The following is a 21,849-nucleotide window of genomic DNA, read 5'->3' as shown; positions in this document are numbered from 1 at the left end:
ATATTTTTCTACCTACATGACTTGACCGAAAGAACCAGAGTATGGTGTTCAGATGTTAAAACACCAAACTGAAACCTTTTACTAGGAATCATGTCTGCATTAACCACAATACTTGTGGTCAGAATGCAAACAAAAAAGTACTCTGACAATATATGCATCGTCTTTGAAACTGATTGGTCCACACCAGAGACAGCTTTCTTTTGAGCCTAGTCTCAAAACAGTGTTAGACCAAAGGACACCAAAAAGCATACAGCACAAAGACAAGCATGGTCAGAGTAATGAGGGCTCGCTCAAAGTGAGCATCTACATCATGGGAATAGGTTGTCCCCTTTTTACTGGCAACAAAACAGATGTTAAGATGTTAAAACACCAAACTGAAACCTTTTACAAGGAATCATGTCTGCATTAACCACAATACTTGTGTTTTGTTGCCAGAAAAATGCATATATTATTACGTACGTTTTTTATTTGCATTCTGACCACAAGTATTGTAGTTAATGCAGACATGGTTCCTTGTAAAAGGTTTCAGTTTGGTGTTTTAACATCTTAACACCTGTTTTGTTGCCAGAAAAAAAAGGGGAAAACCTATTCTCATCCTCCGAGATAATTTGCAAGAGTGGGCCATTGTGTGATGAGCAACCATGGTGTGCAGGCATCAAACACTCATTTAGGATATTCATTGCTCCCTACTGGCAGACTTAATGCCACAGGTCACTCTTACAAACGAGACTATCCTGGTTTCTGGAGTTCTCATAAAACAACAACAAATCGTGCATTTCACAGCAGATGTGCCCCAATAGGCTCGGACTGAGGGATGTACCGACTTAAAGGCCACATACCATTTAAACCAAAGGTATGCGCCCCGACTTAAGAGCTGGGGTTTTTTTCCCGAGTTTTGTGGGCAGATAGCATCGCGTGCTTGTGGGAAGGATCATCAGATTTTTGCTCATGCAGGCACCTGAATGTAACCTTTAATTTGCAGTGAAATGTGGTGTGGCGTGCGTGCATGCGAGCTTTACGCGCGGTCTTCAAATTGTGAGGGCTTGCGTAAACATAAAATTAAGTCGACCTTTTCGGTGCGGAATGGCTGCAACTAGTAAACCATTCCACCATCTGCACACTTTAACGTCACCAATACATATTTGTCATCGATTTACATGGTCGGCTTTTCTTTTCAAAAAATAACTGTACCCTTTGTCAATTGATTTCTGGATAGAGGCTTGCCCATGCCATGGTGGTTGTGGTGGTTTGTTTCATCAAACTTAGCCAGGCTTTGTCAGTAGTGCCGGTTGGTGAAGGACCAATTCAGATATCGGTCGCCATGATCAGGAATTAAAATAAGGATGGCAGGTTCATATCGCAGCGCGCCAACCACTGCGCCACCACTCCAGTCCTCAACTTTACTTCCGCTGTATACCGTAAGTTGTACTAGAAGAGTAACGCAGGCTTGGACATCTAGTTTTGCTTATGTTGCCAAGCCAAGTGCCACCAATGCAGGGTGTGCTCACCTGCATTGGTGGCTCTGAGTCAATGTTGTAAATTCCACATTCCTTTGACGAGGCCCGGTTTATGCATAGAACTACTGTCTTCACGCAGAGGTACTCTTTCTAACGTCATAGTTGGTTGACTGAATTAAACCCCAACAGGATTTGAACTTCCAACGTTCTAAATCGGAGCCAAGAGCTCAGCCAGTGCCTGAAACCCAGGTAATACAAACGACATGTACATCTTGTACTCGTAACAACTGTATTTATTTGGCCACCTCGGGAGGTGGAGGGCCTTGAAATTTGGCCAGATCATTGAGGCCCAACTCTAAAATAAATGACAAAGCAAGATTGTCCTCTTTTGTTGATTCATTCAGGATTTTACTTTCATTCTTTTCTTTTCTCTTCCTCTTACTTCTCTTTCAGCCATGAGTAGATCACAGCTGAGGACTATGATAATAATCACGTTCCGACAGACGCTTGGAACATGTGTGCCCAGGGGTTCTGTGCGTTTTTATGTTGTCGAGACAAATGAAAATAAGAAACAAAAGCATAAAAAAATTATAGGCAAAGAAAATGCCGCGAGAACGGAGGTGCATGTTGGTGGGGTAGGGGGTTTGTGTTGGACGATGCGCGGGGAGGGGGGGGGGGCCGGCGGGACGACAGAGGGAGCCAACGCGTCTCTGGGCAGGGAGGAACGCGCGGAACGAGCAAGCGAACGCCCGCGGGCCGGGGAAGGCGAGATTGGACCGACGTGGAGCGGCCGCAACGCAAATTCCACACACGCCAAACGCAAGCATTCGCCAAATAAAGCCGCCTTATCTGCCACGCAGACGTGACAATGACACGCGGCGATTAAGGCTGCGCACGCACACGGCGGCGAGAGCGGCCGCGCAGAGGCAAAACTCCCGAGCGCACGCAACGCGCATCAACTGTTGACGGAGAGCCAATCGATTTCCTTTTCGGATGTAAATCAATTTCAATTCAGTTATGAAGAACGCGAGACGTTGCTGCACGAAATGCATGCAACAACCATCGCTGCGTATTTGACGTGTGTGTTAAACAAAGTAACAAAAATTAAGTGCTCTCCTGCTCAATTGTACGCGTGTGTGTTGAACTTCTTTCTCACTGTATGTAGCCAACTGTGCAAATTGGAGGTGCGGGGAAGGACGACACACAATAAGCAGTTCTGAAGAAATTAGTTCTCAAATCTAGATTATTTAAAAGTGCACAGCTTTGAGACGGTGCTCGATCTTCCTGCCTACAGCCCTGAGCCAGTGGTGGAAATAAAACAATTAGCCACCTGACCACACCGGATGTCTTACTTACATTCCATACGTGGTTACTGGTAGCTAAAACGGAGACTGCCAAGCAGCGTCCGAGCACCGCGCATTTTGTTTTCTTACCATCGGTATCCCTTGCTCTGAGAACTTCACTTTGATGTCATGCAGATGCCTCAAGATAGGCTCGTCGTGTTCCTGAAAAGCAAGTGAATTAGGAAGGATTTGCATTTATTCGGCACCTTTAATATGCCAGCATTTAAAGCACCTTATATCATACATATAATCTTAGAATCATTCAAACGTCCAACTAGTTTTTTCCGCTTTAGCAGTGGGGACCCCCCTGATGAGTTGTCTCTGTGAGGCACAAGGTAAACACATGCGACCAAGCTGCACGGCTCATCTGCTTGGGTGTAGACGTCTGTGAATGCCTCTGCTGCATTAATGATCAAAGACATGGGCAAATATTCCATGCAGTGCCTCAATAACTGCAGCTGTGTCGTAAGGCAGAAGCATACAAAGCCAAAAAGTATTTAACACAGAACGTTGTGCTTTATGAAGAATGTGGCAAAGTCAACAGCTGCTGGAAAGTGGCAGCGCACACTGGTGACTATGCCACATGCCTGTAATCCAACAAAGTGGAGGGGCAAGGGTTGTATGTATGCACGTATAACTTCTTTCGCACCGTACTACGTATCCAACATTGCTAATCAGAGGTGCGGGGGAAGGGCAACAAACTAAAATGGATCATACAAACTCGTCAAACTCCCTTCTCTACCCGTGGGCATCAAGGTCATCATCTCCTGGCTTGCCATGGTACGGCAAGTACGGCAGCAAGTGGGTTAATTTCAACATGTATACACTCTGTACCCCCCCCCCCCCCCCGCAAGCATGAGTTTTATCCAGGTACTCCAGTTACTTGCCTCATGTGTAACAACCCACGGAGTTGGCTAAACATCCCAAAATAGGACCAGAGATCTCGGGCGATTTTGTGGCACCGGTTCAGGCTGCCTTCCTGCTTGTCGGTGGCTTGCCACGCCTCCGAATCTCTATCTCTCCGAGAGGGAATGAAAACTGTTCGCGCTACAAATTCTCAAATATCATTTAGAACTTAAACTAAAAAACTATTATTTGACCAGGTAAGTGCCACTGAGCTATACAGCTCTTTTTCAGAAGCAACCTGGCCACAAATGATAGGCCAACGAAGTGGCTTATCACGTGGAAATTTATAGTAGCCAAATACTCTAAACGTATGTTGATTTAAAATGTGGAGGGAAAAATAGGACATGGAGAAAAAAATCCATGCTACCATGGGGAGAAACATTCAAACTCCAAATTTGCAAAAGGGCCGGGAACGAACCCACGACCTCCTGTACACCAGGCGAGGTAGTTTACATCTCGGCAACGAGAGACGCTGACCCCCTGACCTTGCGCGGCACACACCTGCACCATGTCACTGAGCAGATCGACGTTCCTGAAGACCGTGAGCCAGAACTCGGGAATACCGTTGGGGTTGGCACTCTCGGCATCATTCTGCTCCTCGCTCAGTTTCACCTTCTCCATCACTTCGTCCTGTCGCCCCATACGCACGCAAAAACAAGCACGTGGAACACAAGGCACACGTCAGCCTGTGAGCCAAGCAGACCCGAGGTCTCCCGAGCATGTGACCCAATCATCTGGATGTACCTAATCTCGTCAAGATGCATGCTGAACTTCTTTCGCACCGTATTTAGCAAATCACGTTAATCGGAAGGTCAAGCCCAGTTCATAGGTGGATGGGAACACCAAGTGTTCAAGATGGCCAGATAAGTGGTACAAAAATGAATTTCTAAAGCTATCGAGGTGGAGCTTCCAGTTTTAACTCCATCGTATGCATGGATTAATTCGGGTGATCTGGCTTCCTCTCGCATACCAAAACACTCATCAGTAGAATTGGCCAAACATTCCAATGCAGGAAGGTTCTTGGATCTCGTATAACTCCCTCTCCTACCCATGGCCGTCGAGGTCGCCCTCCTCCTGGCTTGTCGGGGGTGCTGAAGTACAGAAAGTGGAATGATTTCCATCTGTATGGGATTAAGCACTGCCACTCACCCCCCTCACACACACATGGGTTTTCTCCGGGTACCCTGGTTTCCTGCTCCTTAACGGATTTGGTGAAACATCACCATAAAAGAGGATCAATCAAATTTTTCCATGTGTTGTGAAGTCAAGGTCGGGGGTGTGTCTTATAATCCGCGAGGTGTTTGTGCGCACGAGATCAGATTTGTATACGTTTATTGACACCATACACAGAGGTTTGGCGTGCATATTTACTTTCCGGGGCAACTTATAATGTACGTATGTTGAACTTCTTTTGCGCCGTACACAGCCAACCGTGCTAATCGGAAGTGCGGAAAATAATCCGGGGAATACGGTAAATTGTTGACCACTCCCCTTCAACTGAAAATGTATTAATTCATGAAGTTTCTTTGTGGCACCCAGTTTCTTAACAGTCTGTCTGATTACTGGTTGACCAGTTGTCGTTCGCATCCCTAATGGAAATGGCAGGACGAGTATTGTCCACCCCCACAGGGACATCAGTGTGACGTGACCTTGACTGCTATTTGACCTCACATGACCTTTCAATTAGGGGCCGAGCGCTCCCAACTGCTCTAACCTTGGAGCGCTGCTTAGGTAACATTTGGTCCCGCCCAATGCAGGCAACACTGGAAAAAACAACACACGGCTCCGCCACATTGCAATCACCTGCCAGCGATAACTATCAACAACAGGACCAGCGGAACGGAAAAAACCTATCGTGTTTATTTAAACAAAGGTAGTGTTGTAACGCTAAAGAGAGTCTGCCGGTAAAAGACAACTTGACACGGGAATGTGTTTGTGTTGCACACAGATGGCCATTCAGCGTTACCTCAAATGAAACCACGCTTTGGGCAGCTGCCTGGGCAAACCGCACGTAAGCATGGGCAAGCTTTCAGACACGGAAAGAATATTTTCCGGAGGCGGTGATGCCGTGATAATGAATAATTAATAAGGTGTAGACTTTTTTTTTTACCACTGCTGTATAACACAGAAATAGGTATCCATTGCGATCGGGTGAATTTACACGATTGTCACTGTTGAGAACTATGATAAGGGGCCTATGTCTAAAATGCTAGGTTTATTGTTTGTTATCCCATTTGACATCCTGCTGTGCTATCGGCATTGTATTGAGTTCGAGAAGGTAATATAAGGTAACTACTTCTCAAGTCACTTCAATAGGCCACCGTCGGTACACCGGTGGCGCACATTTTATATGTCCCACAAAAAGTGTCCGTTACGTGTTAATTCACCGGACATATTCAGTACTAAGATGTAAGAAGCCAAATACCATGAGAAATACACTTAAAATTCCGGGTTTTTGTGCAGTAATTGAAAACTGGGCTGAGACCAGCACTCACTACACCTGAGAACCCCATTTATTGCTAAGTGGCCGCACAGAATAGAACCCAGAATACCAGCATTGCAGGCTCAGTGCTGTAAGAGTATTAGCCGCCCCTACGCCATGGAGTCACCAACACTCCGAATTACATGGAGGTGCCCCGCAGTGGTTCAGATATCGCTCGTCAATGACATGAGCTGTGGCAGGGAATCAAACTCACGTGTGCCGTGTTCACAGTGCACTTTGGCTTTTTGAGCTCTGACACCCAGCCACGGCTATCGTCAGTGACGAGTGATAGCTGAACCAGCCCTGGCAATGTTGCCTCGCCAACATGAACTGGATAGAGTTGTAAAGTATGGTCAAACAAATAGCACAAGACAAACAGCATGAGAGAGGCCTTCAACCAGCAGCTCATTAACAAAGGGCTGTAAATTAAACACATGCATGTCACAATTTTGTAGGGAATGGCGATTAAATTAATTCATGTAGTTTATTTCAGCAGGTAAGAACCTGACATATTCTACGACAAAACACATTTTTATAATGGTAATTCAATATAAAAAAAAGTTTAGATTTCTAAAGTGATTTGGGATCGGGCCCATGGACGCAGAACATTAATGTCCTTCTCTTGTAAATCACATCATAGGGTATCTCGGAGTCATAGTTTAATGTTTGGGTGAGGCCACGTAATTGATTCAAGTGCAAGCAAATTCTGGACTGTTTTCGGCATACAGTGTCTTATCAGCCGAGGCATATAAGGGACAAAATACCATACTTTATTTTACGTGGAGAGACATATATGAAGGACACATTGTCGGCTTATCAAGTCTGTTTCTGCATAAAAGGGACCAGTGCTGCCACCTAGTGATCATGAAATGTCATAGTAACTTCGCGGTGGGAGGGTCGGGGGGGAATGAATGCAGTGCTGACGTAGCTAGCAATTGAAATTGTATTTGTGTCGAGCATTGCCTTGGGGTAGTTTGGCTGAAATTGTTACCGAAAAGTTCAGCCGGTTCCCTACCCGGCAAGGGTTAAAACTAATAAGTCAATGTAACTTTTTAAAATGTCAATGGGTGACTTCTGGTTACAATTATTTAAATAAATGACAATAATTAAGGTGGCTGTGTTTAACAAGCACAGGAGACCTGGTGATGAAATTGATGCCAGATTTAATGCATGTTTTGAATGTATATTGCCTAATATATTATTAGCCATTGTTAATACATTGTTGAAGGCCTACTGAAGGCACTGCCAACTCACGATTCTGCTCTGTAATAATATACCAAGCACCTGCAGGCAAATGGAATTCATCTCCTCGATGGACACTCAGATATATTCACAAAATGTGTTCTTAATTTTGTTGTAAATATATAAAGTGGTGTTGCTTCATTGTATTGTTTGATTTGCTGTTTTGCTGTACTTATTGAAACTCAAGATATCCCTTTAAATAGAGACGTCTGGTGTTAATGAACTCCTTACCTGCTTATCAATGTTTATCTATCTGTCCAGCTAATAATGGTGGTAGCGATAGCTTGATGATAACTGTTAGTATCGTTGTTATTGGGGGCGCTGCGGTGGCGAGATGTTAACTACCTCACCTGGTATGCAGGTCGTGGATTCGATCCCGACCACTGTATATTTTGGAGTTTGTATATTCTCACCGTGGTTGCGATGCTTTTTATCCGGGTCCAGCAGTTTTTCCCTCCAGATTTAGAAACATGTATTTAGATTATTTGGCTGATATAAATTTGCACACAAGCCACTTCGTTGAGCTATCATTTGTGGCCAGGTCACTTCTAAAAAAGATCTATATAGCTCAGTGGGCCTTACCTGGTCAAATTAAATACATTCCTGCGGAGGGAGATGGTAGGAACGTTGGGTTGCTCAGTCAATGGCCAGGGTCAACGGCGGCACCACGTGGTGTATTCCGCAAATATGCCCGACTGTGAGGGCGGGCACAAGCCGGCGTGAGTAGGTTAAACGTTGAGTTTTATAAGGGCACCACGGGGTGACCAGCCTCTCCCCACCCAGCCCCACCCCTTCCCTCCCCACCCAGCCCCTCAATCCCCACCCAGCACCTCGACACCCTCCCATTTTTGGATGCACGACGGACAGACACAATAATCCCCTGTGGGCTGGTGTAACCAGGAGGTTCCTACCAGTAAAAGTTTTTTGTTTATTTTTTGTTACGATATGTGATCTAAGTAGGGGGTGATGTTGCTATGTGTGATCCTGGTTGTTTTGTCAATAGCAGTTACAATGCATGTTTTATTTTAGCCATGAGAGGAAACCAAACAACCTGCACGAAATCCATGCAGAACAGGAGAACTTACAAACTCCACAGAAAGGTGTCCCGAGTTGGGAATTGAACCTCGGCCCACGTTGCTGTAAGGCGAAGGCGTTACTGCTGCACCACCCTTCTACCCTAAAGATACTCACAGCAAGTTCTGCATCTTCATCTTTCTCCTCCACCCACTCGCACTCCTGGTCTGTGGGCTCAATCTCACCGCTCACGATCTCTCGCCTCTGTAGGTAAATATAAAACATCAACACTCGTGGGTCTGGCATGATACTTTATCAGAATCTTCATTTATCCCGGAGGAATCCGATGAGCTGTGAAGCTCTTTTTCAGAGATGTCCAGCAGGGGGCGGGGTCACCAAGTTACAACAACAAATACAACAAGCAAAAGGCGTGGTGAGCAAGGCATTAAAATAAATGTAGAAATTTTTAGTTTATAAGTACAGTACACTTAACATCAAGATTAGGAATGCAACAATTCACCCCTCCAACAAGTCGACATTGTTACAATTCAGGGTAGGTGTCAGTACAGAAACCCATGAGGTCAAGAAGATGCTTGATGCAGTTTCCAGTGAACTGCCGTGTCCAATTGCTAACTTTGGTTTTGGAATTTGTTCAATTCACTGGTGGGCTGAAACAATAATAATTATCGCGTTACACGCTTGTACAATCTATTTATTTCTAGCAATATTAGGACAATTTATGTGGGGCGAATGAAGCGGCCATTTCACATGCTTGTATAACACCACCACCAACAACAACCCATTACGCCTCAGTTGATCTACTGGTTGCCGATAGCTGCCCTGCCAATGTTGACAAAGCGCTCAGCGCTCAGCAGAAAATCCAAATGTCAACGTCACGAGTTTTATTCTTTATGAGGGGGGGTGGGCAGGGGTTGTTTGACCATACTTCATCAAGCTGGTCAGTTCAGGCTAGTGAAAATTGAAAGCATAGACTTGGGAGCATAGGAGCACAGTACAACAATACATTTTGCTGCACGCCCCTCTGGTCATCACCACGTAGTACAGCACCTCAGCTGTGAATGACAACCCGGCGTGGATGGTGGATGCCCATTCAAGCACTATCCAGACTCAATCCTGCTTAGCAAGCAGGATCTGACAAGAACTAAAGCATTCTGGGTAATTTAATCATGGTCTTGTGCTTGAGGCATAATTTAATTCTAAGCATTCCACCTAACATTCACTGCGAATACAATATCTATTTCTGCAGGTTTAACCATGACCGACTATCATGACTCTTTACGTAACAATGTCACAAGTTCAAATCCTGCTCAGGGGTTAACTCATCATTTCACCCCCAGCGCAAGCATTGGTAATGTGTGTGCGCGCGCGCGAGTTCTTATATGAGCAGGCGAGTGACCCCCAGCGCAAGCATTGGTAATGTGTGTGTGCGCGCGAGTTCTTATATGAGCAGGCGAGTGAGCGAATGTGCGTGGGGCAGCCACGCGCGTGCGTCCCTCACCCTGTTGAAGTGCGGCTGGTAGAGGGCGGCATACTTCCTCTCCAACTCATGCACCTCCTCGTAGAACTTGGCCTCGATGTGCGCGCACTTCACCTGCAGGTTCCTCAGCGCGTTCACGCGCCTCTTCACAACCTTGGGCAAACTGGGACGCGCACGGGAAGAACGCCCCCCCCCCCGCCACGTCAGCTTGCCCGATCGCTCCCTCGCCCACCCCAATGCTCACCCGCCCAATGGCTCGTCCATCCATCCGCACATGATACGGCGGGGAACACATTCGCTGCTTGTTTGAGAGGGTTCGCAGTTCGAATCCAGCAGGCCACCCTGGTTATTGCGGTGAATTAACCATAAATTGCATGCCATCTGCTTCACAGTGGACTTTAAAGACTCCACGATATAACTGTTATGAAATTTAACCCGGAAAAGAATACTCAATTGGGATTACACACAGCAGCATCGCCCCCAACTGTAATTATTGCAAATTGTCTGTGAAACACAGCAACTTGACGATAGCCTTGTTGCTACAAGAATGGTGCCAATAGCAAATGTACCAACGATTAAATTGAGTGGTGGCACATGCATGCACTGTTGTCCATTGCTTTGAAGGCAAGGGTTGGTGGACCACACTGAGATTTGTGAACAGGTTTGATTTGTGTTCCGACTGACATCACATACATCGCATGGATCATGAGCCTCATCCCTAGCACGGCTTGGACCAATGCCAGATGTCAAATGAAGCCAGCATAGGGCAGCTCTGTTCCTGCTCGACTCCGGAAGATGCAAGTGGAAAACCACCGGTGTGTGCTGGAACCAAGCTGGCTCCATGCTGGCGCAACACGCATGTGCACGTGAAAAACGGGCATTAAAGATCGAGTTGAAGCACTGGGCCTGGGTGTCCCAGAGGGTTGACACTCGTGCCAGTATTTGGGGTGGCACGCCTAAGATCCTGGTTCCAAGCCCAGTTAAAAAGCAGTCAATACTGAACTGTTACTTCCAAGATCTCTTGTGTTATAAAGAAGATTTGTGTGAAAAGTTGGTCAACCCAAGAAAGGCTTCGGATAACAATACAAATACAACACTGCAACTGCAACTAGGATTCCATACCAAGGCAAGTTTGTAACTTTGTCTGCTGCCCAGCCAGCAGCAGCAGCAGCAAGTCAATACCTGTGAGGGGTAGCGTTGCTGAGTTCGACAATGTCAAAACTATTTCTAATTAAAAGGACAAATTACTTTACAGGCAACCTAAAATTCGTGACGCTGCACGTGCCTGCAAAACTTGCTCGTCTCTGGAGAGGAAATCTTGCCAGCCCACTCACTAACATCTACAACTTAAAGCTGTCCTCCACCTGGTTAAACAATTAACTTGACTCCACAATCACGGCGAATATAGATGGCACTGCTGGGTAACCCCTTCTCCATCAACATGATGGGGACATCATTTGCCAAACACTAGCTCCACACAAATTACTGTCTTATCCACTAGGCAACGCTTTACTGTGATACTGTATTGGCATAGCTATTAAGGGCCATTATATATTCCTTTTCGGGTAGTGTTATTGACAAATGCGTTAAGTTTGTTAAAAAAACCTAAATAATTAATCACCCAGGAAAGCCACGCACATTTTCAAGACATTTTCAGGTTGGTCCAGCTTTGGGATGTTTTGTCAATTTGTTGATGAACACGTTTTTCGAGTAGTTTAAATATTGGTCGCGAAAACCTACGTGTTAAATTAAACCAGCGTGTCCACCAACATACATGGAAATGACAAGTCAACAATCCATAACACCAGCAGAGCTAGTGTCACACTTCATAAGTCATTCCCTGAAACAAGAACTCGTCAACAAATAAGACACCGTGTCTAAATAAGACACCGTGTCTAAATAAGACACCTACGTATGCCCTCATAGGTGAAGGGTCAAGGTCAGGCCCTGCAATTACTTGCTCGTGCCACTGCTGGCGGATGCGCCTCCACTACAGGTAGCTCTAGACAGCTCCTCTCGAACGGTATTTTCGACTACCCTTCCATGCTCGCCAGACATCTCAGAAAAGGTAGGAGTACCCACACTTTAGCCCACTATACGCGACCTGCCAATCGACTGTGGTGTGCCCATTTATACCGCTGGGGGAAATTCAAGAAGCCGGCACACCGTGTCAAGCGCCACAAAGGAAAGCGCGAGTGTTATACTTCATCAGTGTCGGTTTGAAGCCTTGGAGATTGGAAATGCAAATTACACGCTTTCTTTTTTATTTCATTAATCAATGCAATAATCAATCGATTAATTGATCATTTCAAAAGCCGAGCGTTGCAGGTCACACCAGAGTACACATGTACACGAACACAAACACCAATGTTGTACTCAACCTCCACATACGAAGAGTTGCTTGGCTGTGCATAGAACAGGCTGCCGGGCATTGCTGTATGTAGCCGTGCTAAAACTTGCACCAACATGTCATGGAATTCGATGTTTGGGCTGGAGGCTTGAGAGCAGGCATGGGCGGAGGTACATTTTTTTATTAAACTTTACACCCCGCTGTCAATTATTGGGGTCCATTTTAATACAGGTGGGCTCAGCAGTACAGCAAGCAGCTCCCAATGGGAAGGTTTCGAGTTCATATTCCTGGGTGGGGCGGGGTGACTCAACCCCATCATTCCTTCAGTAGTCGATAAAATGAGGACCGCTTTGTGGGGAAGTCACCAGCGGTTGTCCTATGCCTAGCTTCACTCCCGTTCGAGGAAAGTGTATTTTCCACAACTAGCTCAGGGCTGGAAAGAGTTGAGCAAGGCCTCAAACGCTGGTTTGAGTGAGAAATCACTTTGACTTATGACTTTATGTCATGCATAGGCAGTAGTGGCTATGGGTCAGGGAGGGAGTTCGAGGCCTCGAGGGGAAGCAAAGGAGGTGCAGACCTCCCAGCTGAGCAAGTCCCAGTCGTGTACCTCTCCATGGAGACCAGCGGTGGCCAAATGGCATATCCCGAGCCGCATGCGGCTCTTTCATCCACCACATGCGGCTCGATCGAAGGGGCATAACATAAAACGTACTATCACAGTAGCAAAGAATAATGAATGTCTCCCGTGCTGTGCCAAAAACTGTCTGGAAATGTATGTATACACATAGGAGAGGAGGCGACAAACTGGGTGAGAAAATCCCCTCCGTGTACCTCTCCATGTAGACGGAGGGCGACGTGGTACGCGTATCCCCTCGTTCCTGCATGGCCGCGAGCGCCTGAGGATCCTGCATCATCTTCGCAGATAGCGCGATCGCATCTGCAACACACAAAACATTCAATACGTAAATACGTGAATATACACACTTGGGTATTACTCTCAATCAAGATATTTCCTTTGAGCAACCTGTCAGGCATGTTACTGAGGTATATTTTTTAATCTACAAAATATTGCTGAATTTTTATATATGTTTGTCTGATACTGGGAGACTAATGCACTCCTTTATAACATCTAGGATACAGTGAGGGAAAAAAGTATTTGATCCCCTGCTGATTTTGTACGTTTGCCCACTGACAAAGAAATGATCAGTCTATAATTTTAATGGCAGGTTTATTTGAACAGAGACAGAATAACAACAAAAAAATCCAGAAAAACGCATGTCAAAAATGTTATAAATTGATTTGCATTTTAATGAGGGAAATAAGTATTTGACCCCCTCTCAATAAGAAAGATTTCTGGCTCCCAGGTGTCTTTCATACAGGTAACGAGCTGAGATTAGGAGCACACTCTTAAAGGGAGTGCTCCTAATCTCAGCTTGTTACCTGTATAAAAGACACCTGTCCACAAAAGCAATCAATCAATCAGATTCCAAACTCTCCACCATGGCAAAGACCAAAGAGCTCTCCAAGGATGTCAGGGACAAGATTGTAGACCTACACAAGGCTGGAATGGGCTACAAAACCATTGCCAAGCAGCTTGGTGAGAAAGTGACAACAGTTGGTGTGATTATTGGCAAATGGAAGTAACACAAAAGAACTGGCAAACTCCTTCGGCCTGGGGCTCCATGCAAGATCTCACCTCGTGGAGTTGCAATGATCATGAGAACGGTGAGGAATCAGCCCAGAACTACACGGGAGGATCTTGTCAATGATCTCAAGGCAGCTGGGACCATAGTCACCAAGAAAACAATTGGCAACACACTACGCCGTGAAGGACTGAAATCCTGCAGCACCCGCAAGGTCCCCCTGCTCAAGAAAGCACATATACATGACCGTCTGAAATTTGCCAATGAACATCTGAATGATTCAGAGGACAACTGGGTGAAAATGTTGTGGTCAGATGAGACCAAAATGGAGCTCTTTGGCATCAACTCAACTCGCCGTGTTTGGAGGAGGAGGAATGCTGCCTTTGACCCCAAGAACACCATCCCTGCCGTCAAACATGGAGGTGGATACATTATGCTTTGGGGGTGTTTTTCTGCTAAGGGGACAGGATAACTTCACCGCATGATGGACGAGGCCATGTACCGTCAAATCTTGGGTGAGAACCTCCTTCCCTCAGCCAGGGCATTGAAAATGGGTCGTGGATGGGTATTCCAGCATGACAATGACCCAAAACACACGGCCAAGGCAACAAAGGAGTGGCTCAAGAAGAGGCACATTAAGGTCCTGGAGTGGCCTAGCCAGTCTCCAGACCTTAATCCCATAGAAAATCTGTGGAGGGAGCTGAAGGTTCGAGTTGCCAAACGTCAGCCTCGAAACCTTAATGATTTAGAGAAGATCTGCAAAGAGGAATGGGACAAAATCACTCCTGAGATGTGTGCAAACCTGGTGGCCAACTACAAGAAACAACTGACCTTTGTGATTGCCAACAAGGGTTTTACCACCAAGTACTAAGTCATGTTTTGCAGAGGGGTCAAATACTTATTTCCCTCACTAAAATCCAAATCAATTCATAACATTTTTGACATGCGTTTTTCCGGATTTTTTTTGTTGTTATTCCATCTCTCACTCTTCAAATAAACCTACCATTAAAATTATAGACTGAGCATTTCTTTGTCAGTGGGCAAATGTACAAAATCAGCAGGGGATCAAATACTTTTTCCCCTCACCGTAGATCACTGCCATCAACCTTTCTTCTGCATTTTCAAGTCGTGCCCTTTCTCGAATACAATTTGTACAACATTCCGCTGCCAGTTATAACCAGAACCACAAATGAGTGTACAACCCAGGCTGCATTGGCTGACGTGCACTGGCTTCCTGTTCAGTTCAGGATTGATTTTAAGGTCCTGGCGTCTCACCTATACAGCTCTGCATGACCGTGGTCCCCCCTAACCTAAAAAAAACTGATCACACCATACGCCCCTCGTTGGCCACTTGAGTCACATGATTGCAGCCTTGCTCAGTATGCCAATGGTGCAGAGAGAGAATGCAGGTAGTAGAGCATTTGCCCACATGGAATTCAGTTTGATGTTCTTCCCCCTGCAGTTCCGAAACATGGTTGACTACATACGGTGCGAAAGAAGTTCAATATAATACATAAACCATGGAATGAGCTGCCTCTGTTGCTGTTTTTAAAGCAATAATTAAAATATATTTTTATGAAATAGGGTTTACAATGCCATTGTATTACATAATTGTATTGCTTTTTTTTGCTAAATGTATTTCCACTTCTTACTACCTTTTTGAAGTGTTTCTCCTTGTCATGGAAACATTTTCCAATCGTTTCATATATTTTTATTACATTTTGTGAATGTGCGTTGAAGCGATCCCTTTAAAAAAAAGGCACGATATAAATTTAAGATTGACCGATAGAAAACTCGATTTCCATGGGACCGCCAACTTGAGTTTATTCACGTTGGCCTGATTTCTCCCAGCACATGACATTTCTGGACAACAAGTTGAAGAAAACTTAAAGCTGGTAAAAATATGTTGCCATGATGAGGTATCGTGAGTAAACAAAAACTCGCGAGTAAATGGTCAACACCGCACTGCGGAGTGAATTACACGGTACATGTTAAATTAAAAGTAATATTGAATTTTCGCGCAAACAAACCATAAATCTGATTGGCCAGTCTGTGGATTTATTTCCTCCCCACCGGAATTCTGACGAAGGGAATTCCAGACAACTGGTAAAGCGAGACCGGCAATAAATTGCTCATTTTAAACTCATAAACATTTGTTAACTCTTTATTCGTATAACTTTGATCGTGCCGTTTGTTGCTGGCCATTTGATGTTTTGGGCCTATGCCCAGCAACTGTCTTGAAAATAACAAATGTTGATACCAATCCAATTACAGGCCATGACTCAAGTCACAGCAATGGATTGCAACCTCTGCCTTTCATAACTCTGATATAACATTAACAGATTGCCCAATGCACGTGTAACCACAGCACTGCTGCAGCCAACGCACACCAACCTGTGGCGTTTGAGTCACCGTGAACGAAGTCCACGTACACTTCATCCACCTCTTCCGTCGATTCAGTCGACTCCATTGCTCTATTGGGAAGGGGGGGGGGGGTCGGTGGGATGAACAAAAGGTGACGAGTGGTTAAAATCAATAAGTATTTTACGTTCCAATATTGCCCTCAATAAATGTGCACCGATGCACTATTTACAATGGGACGGGAATGGTACAGAGGGGCATGCAACAATAGGAATGAGAAAATAAACCTTGTGACGACCTCGGCAGCTGACACCGACCGAGCAAAATAATGTGCAACCGCGCGCAAAATAAAGCGCAACCGTGCACAATAGTATAAAAGAGGCAAGTAGAAGTAAAAATAAATAAATCATAAAGTAACGGGACAGTTTTTGATTTTAAAAAGACATTCTTAAGCTCTCGCCACACACATGGAATCGTGAAAGAACCAATACTTTTGATGCATGCGAATGTAAATAGAAGAAAGACGGAAGACTTGGGAAGTCAACAGCACAGATGGCTGGTGAAGAGGAGTTCAATGCTATGGGGACAATGCCACCCAATGCTCATATGGACACAATTTATTATTAAATATTTCATGACGAAAATCCCTCAAGATGGACCATCTGGTTTGCAAACACACTGTGAAACGTATAAAAAAACATTCATAAAACATTTACTTGAGATAAATCAACAGGTAACCAGAATGGAGACTGACAGTTCACCTCTGTTGTGAACAAAAAAACCCCATAAAATGCATTTATACATTTCATCAAGGTCCTTAAGATATTCCGATCTCCAACTGTTCAGCACTCCCAGGTCTAGATTGCTCTCTTTTGTTTGCGTGGCACCCAAGCTATGCAAGCCTTGCCACTTGAAAATAGCCAATCAAGAGTAGGTAGATAAATTTAAGTCTGCTTTGAAAGCCATTTCTTTAAACTGGCCTTCCCTCTTTAGTTGGGTCAGTTGTCCTGGTTGTTTTTGTTTCCTGCTTTTCATGCATTGCGCATTGGGATCCTGGGATGGAATGCGCATTGTACATTTTTATTATTATGAAACTGCTTTTCGAACATGTCCACTGTGACGCGAAACTTAGAAATATCCTTCACAAGAATCACGAAGCAAGCCATCATGAGAATATCAAACTGCAAGCAAAGCAATCCAGAAACATAAATCTGTTAAAGGTAAATTAAAAAAAACTTCTTTTGGAGTGTGCTCTCTAAACAACAAGCACTTTTAAAAATGTACAGCTCCGAAGAGCAAAAGCCTTACATATGCCATCGCTGCACAGTTGCATGTAGACCCAACGCATTTAACACTTTGGTAGCACCACGCCACCAGATAAATACGCCCTACGTTTTTACCAACATCCTTTAACAACCAATTGCCCTTGCCTCAAAGTCACTGAATCACAACCACGTGCACCGGGACCTATACAGGGAGTAAGCATATTCAGGGGTTTGGAAGGGCACGCATGCAACTGTAACGTTAAACTCCAAGCGCGTATAGTTCAAAATGCTGGACTGAATGTGCCTAGGACCACTTCCACACAATCAATGGCTCTCTGTTCTCCCGCCGGACATTCAGTGTGTGAACATCGTTCAAAATCGGCCGACGTTTGCATTGTCAAATACTCGAGTCCCACACATTTGCATCAAAGAGCGTCGTGTACAGTGTGGAAATTGCAGAACACTGGTGTCATTCCAAACAACCGCGTGACTGCCGCTCGTAACACACAATAATTAGTGCCTTTTAAATTAGGAATAAGAAATTAAGTGTAAATTGCGTTAATTCCCTTTCATGAACTTCGGACGGGGAGATTTTAAGGTAGCTGTGTACTAGACGCAAGGATGAATCAATTAATGCTCCCAATACATGTATCAAATCAAGCCTCTAAAAAATCATTAGTTTACCATTTATGCAAATCATGTGCTAATACAGCTTCAGGGAAACAGAACGAACGAGGCAAAACAAAATAGGAGATACAAGGCATGCAACAGAAACAAGACAAAACACATCATACAAATTAAACAGTACTAACAAGACAAGAACTTACTCTTGCATCATGCCACGTTCTCAAAGAATAGCAATCATAAAATCACTAGGAAATGAAATTATCCACCTACCGTTTACAAAACCAAAACATGTAAAAAATCATTCTTAAATAGAAAAGGAAATTATTTTCTGGGCAAGTCTTTAATTTATATTTTAAACAAATCATGAGAAACCATGACTAAATGTACGGACATAATTCTGCCCATAGGCACCACCAATTTTATCAGCTTAAACAGTCAATAAGGGAATGGTGACTTATTTTCTTCTTGTATTACACCTGATATTTCCAGGCAGCTTTCCCCCCATCCAAGTACTAACCAGGCTTGGACCAGCTGAGCATCCGAGATTCTGACGACATCGGGCAAATTCAGCGTGATCTTATCCAAGGCAAAATTACACGTATTCCCTTGGAACAGTGGACGTTGCCCTTCATTCGTGCCGAGTAGTCGCGCAGTGTGGTAATGTCCAAAGTCATCGGTGGCATGTATTGCAATGGACCGCACCTGTCTTGATTGGCCATTCCAGGTGTACGCGCTGTGTGATTCTCTTTCACAAAACCTGTGGGCAAAGATAAAATAAAGCTGTTAAAGTGACCTCGGTCGAAGCTGTCAGCAGTAACCCAGGCAACAGTAGCACCGTGTGCCCCTTCGCTTGCAGATAAAGGTGTTTACTCGTGTAACTGGAGTTGTGGCCATTAACATGGACATGATGCGAAGAGGACAAACCAAAGGCTTGGATTGCAACCAGGGTCACTGGTAACAATAGAAAGCAACCACTCAGGACGGCTTGGCCCATTTCTCCACTGCCTAAAAAGGAAAAATATATAAAAGGCAATGTCTTGGGCAATACTTCTTCTTTGTAGAACAATTTGGATTCCGTGAAATTTAAGAGATGTAACAGAAAACAAACCAGTAACAAACTTACAATGTCGAAGCTTATCAGCTTGGAGCAGCTGAACGGATATTTTCATACCACACACAATACCACATGATTGGAAGTACGATCAGATGGCATATTTAATAAGAGTCCTTTTATTTACCCAGGAAGGGCATGCTGAATCTCAAAATTATTTCACGAGATTCCTTCTTGGGATGGATACAAGTTTAGCATTTTAAACCAGAATCCATACAAAAAGCACTCAAATTTGGCACTGCTACATACGCAACCTACTTGCTGTACGGCTTTAAATAGAACACCTTGCTTGCATGCACCTTTTGTCTAAACAATGAGTCTTAGAGACATGAAGGAAGGCTCCCCTTTGGAATGCAGTTAAAGTTGTTGCATATGAAATTAAAACATCTGAAAAACTGATTGCGGACGGAACATCTACATTAATACACACGTCACCAGAAATAGAACCGTGATACATTAAACAAACGCTGCTTAGATACAAATCTATTTAGTGGGGCCGACAGAACATGAACCACAATTTGTGCATACACCATGAGGCTCTGTAAGATATGGGGGAAAAAAGGTTACATCAATACAACCGTTGGGCAATGTTCAATTCCTACCTCTAAGTAATGAATATACACATTTAAAAATAATAAATGCATTGGCGTTAGAGTTTCCACATTGATACGTAATGCACAGCCATTTGTCAAGCCACTGCAGTCATACTGTACCATAATAATAAACATCGGTGTCTACTTTCAATAGCCTATATTAAAATATCTTCTCAATAACAAAGACAAATCGCATAACAGCTGAAACACGAGCTAATGTACTTGCGTTGTGAATACTACAAATGTTTATCCAGAACAGCTTTATGGAGTCAAAATACTTTTTCAGGAGGGTTATGCTTGGGATGTTCGGTCAATTCACATTTTTTGTTCATCTTTGTACGTGGGCGTACAGTTAGGTGGCTGGAAAAACCTTTGAATAATGAGGAACTATAATGTCTGGTGGTTGAGAAGAACAACAAAGAAGCATATTCTTAGCTCTTTCGGTAAAGTCACGTTGAAGGGAAACAATAAAAGAATAAAATATATATATAAAACAGTAAAAATTATCACGACGTTTCGACCATAACACAAACGGTCATCACCTGATGATGAGAATTTTTACTGTTTTATATATATTTTATTATTTTATTGTTTCCCTTCAACGTGACTTTACCAAAAGAGCTAAGAATATGAATTACTGCAGTCACGAAAGCTTTAAATCAAAAACAAAGAAGCGGCCAAGAGAAGCAGCCAAGAGAGGGAACGCGTCTGAAAGGATATCTGCCGCACAAATGGAGCGGCGAAATCCTGGTCCCGCCATATTGCCATCCACACAAAACCTGAGTGGATGACTACATGACAGGACCATGAGAGATGGTGACAGCTTGGGAAGGCTTTAATTTAGCAGTGGATTATTAATATCTGTAACCTACTTGCTTTTTATTGACTCGTACAGGCACCTTGCTGCGCCTGCTGATGAACGCAACCCAAAGGACCAATCTAGGCACCTCCAAAATGACTGATGGCAGATGTGTGCCACCCATACAGGGAGGTTGGGAGTTTAAAGTCTTGTTAGGAGCTGAACCCATCATCTTTCCAGGATTGATACAGTAACACTTTGTGGAGAAATCAACAGTGGTTGTCTGATGGTGATTCAACCCCACCCTTAGCGATGTAGACTTTCCACCAATAGCTCAGGACTGTGAACCATAATAAAATACAGATGAGCACCGACTCTGCCAATTTGAGCAAGAACTCCATTTGACTTATATTAGTTTATATATATTTTAGAAAAGGTTACGCAATTGGAATGCACGTCTTTCAAACAGTAATAAGGATTTAATGGAGGCTTCTGCCTCGGATATTAATGTAAGTTCCTCTTACGAGTATTGCATTCATGGGGAAGGAAACCAGAGTATCCAGAGAAAATGGGAAGAACTGAAACAAAACAAAAAATATAGTACGAGATGTTTTGTTTGGTACCCTTCATTTTTTAACCGCACCATGTTTCCATTCTGGTTGGTGGCAAAATTCGTCAAAAAATGATACGTACTTTGAAAAATGCAAGTCACTTATATATTTCACAACGGCATTATATACCATGTTGGTGATCCAAAAAATAGTTCCAATGCAGTTATTCATAGTTGCTGTAATACTATGCATGCAGATGTTGAAATCGCTCGTGTAAGCTGTTCGCATGCACAGTGGGTTCCAGTTAAAAACTGCCAACGGTCAGTTAAGTCACACGAGCTCTCAAAAGTTGCAGTGGGTGCATGTGCGAAAGGTCTGAAGTTACTGGGAAAAATGTGTCCGCCGTTTTATTTTTTACAAAGGAATGTGTAATATGATACAATTTCAAAAATAGCCAATCAATACATCAAATATAACGAATTGATAACTAATCAAAATAACAAATCTATTCATTATTAATAACATGTAATATGCAGGCATTACTCTTCTAATCAACCCATTATTTTAATGACACCATCAAATCAACCTATGAAATATTACATAAGCA

The 21,849-nt window shown here is 43.9% G+C and overlaps 1 protein-coding gene across 4 annotated transcripts in view; it reads right to left on the bottom strand.

The window, feature by feature from the left end:
- Positions 1-21,849, bottom strand: part of LOC116944632 (nucleosome assembly protein 1-like 1-B) — a 50,514-nt gene that overhangs the window by 24,546 nt on the left and 4,119 nt on the right. For 3 of the 4 annotated variants that reach the window (XM_032958372.2, XM_032958371.2, XM_032958370.2), the window contains exons 2-8: positions 18,891-18,945; positions 16,330-16,409; positions 13,124-13,229; positions 9,964-10,105; positions 8,622-8,708; positions 4,208-4,336; positions 2,891-2,962 (exon numbers count right to left, since the gene is read on the bottom strand). In XM_032958372.2, the coding sequence (XP_032814263.1) occupies positions 2,891-2,962; positions 4,208-4,336; positions 8,622-8,708; positions 9,964-10,105; positions 13,124-13,229; positions 16,330-16,409; positions 18,891-18,907 (633 nt within the window). In that variant the 5' untranslated portion in view covers positions 18,908-18,945. Of the gene's footprint in view, positions 1-2,890; positions 2,963-4,207; positions 4,337-8,621; positions 8,709-9,963; positions 10,106-13,123; positions 13,230-16,329; positions 16,410-18,890; positions 18,946-19,112; positions 19,288-21,849 lie in introns of those variants that run through there. The other variant, XM_032958369.2, reaches the window with a different exon arrangement.

The sequence above is a fragment of the Petromyzon marinus genome, chromosome 21 (genome assembly GCF_048934315.1).
Source record: "Petromyzon marinus isolate PM22_M1 ecotype Great Lakes invasive population chromosome 21, UKy_Petmar_22M1.pri1.0, whole genome shotgun sequence".
NCBI lineage: Eukaryota > Metazoa > Chordata > Hyperoartia > Petromyzontiformes > Petromyzontidae > Petromyzon > Petromyzon marinus.
This window is presented reverse-complemented; position numbering and strand designations above follow the sequence as displayed.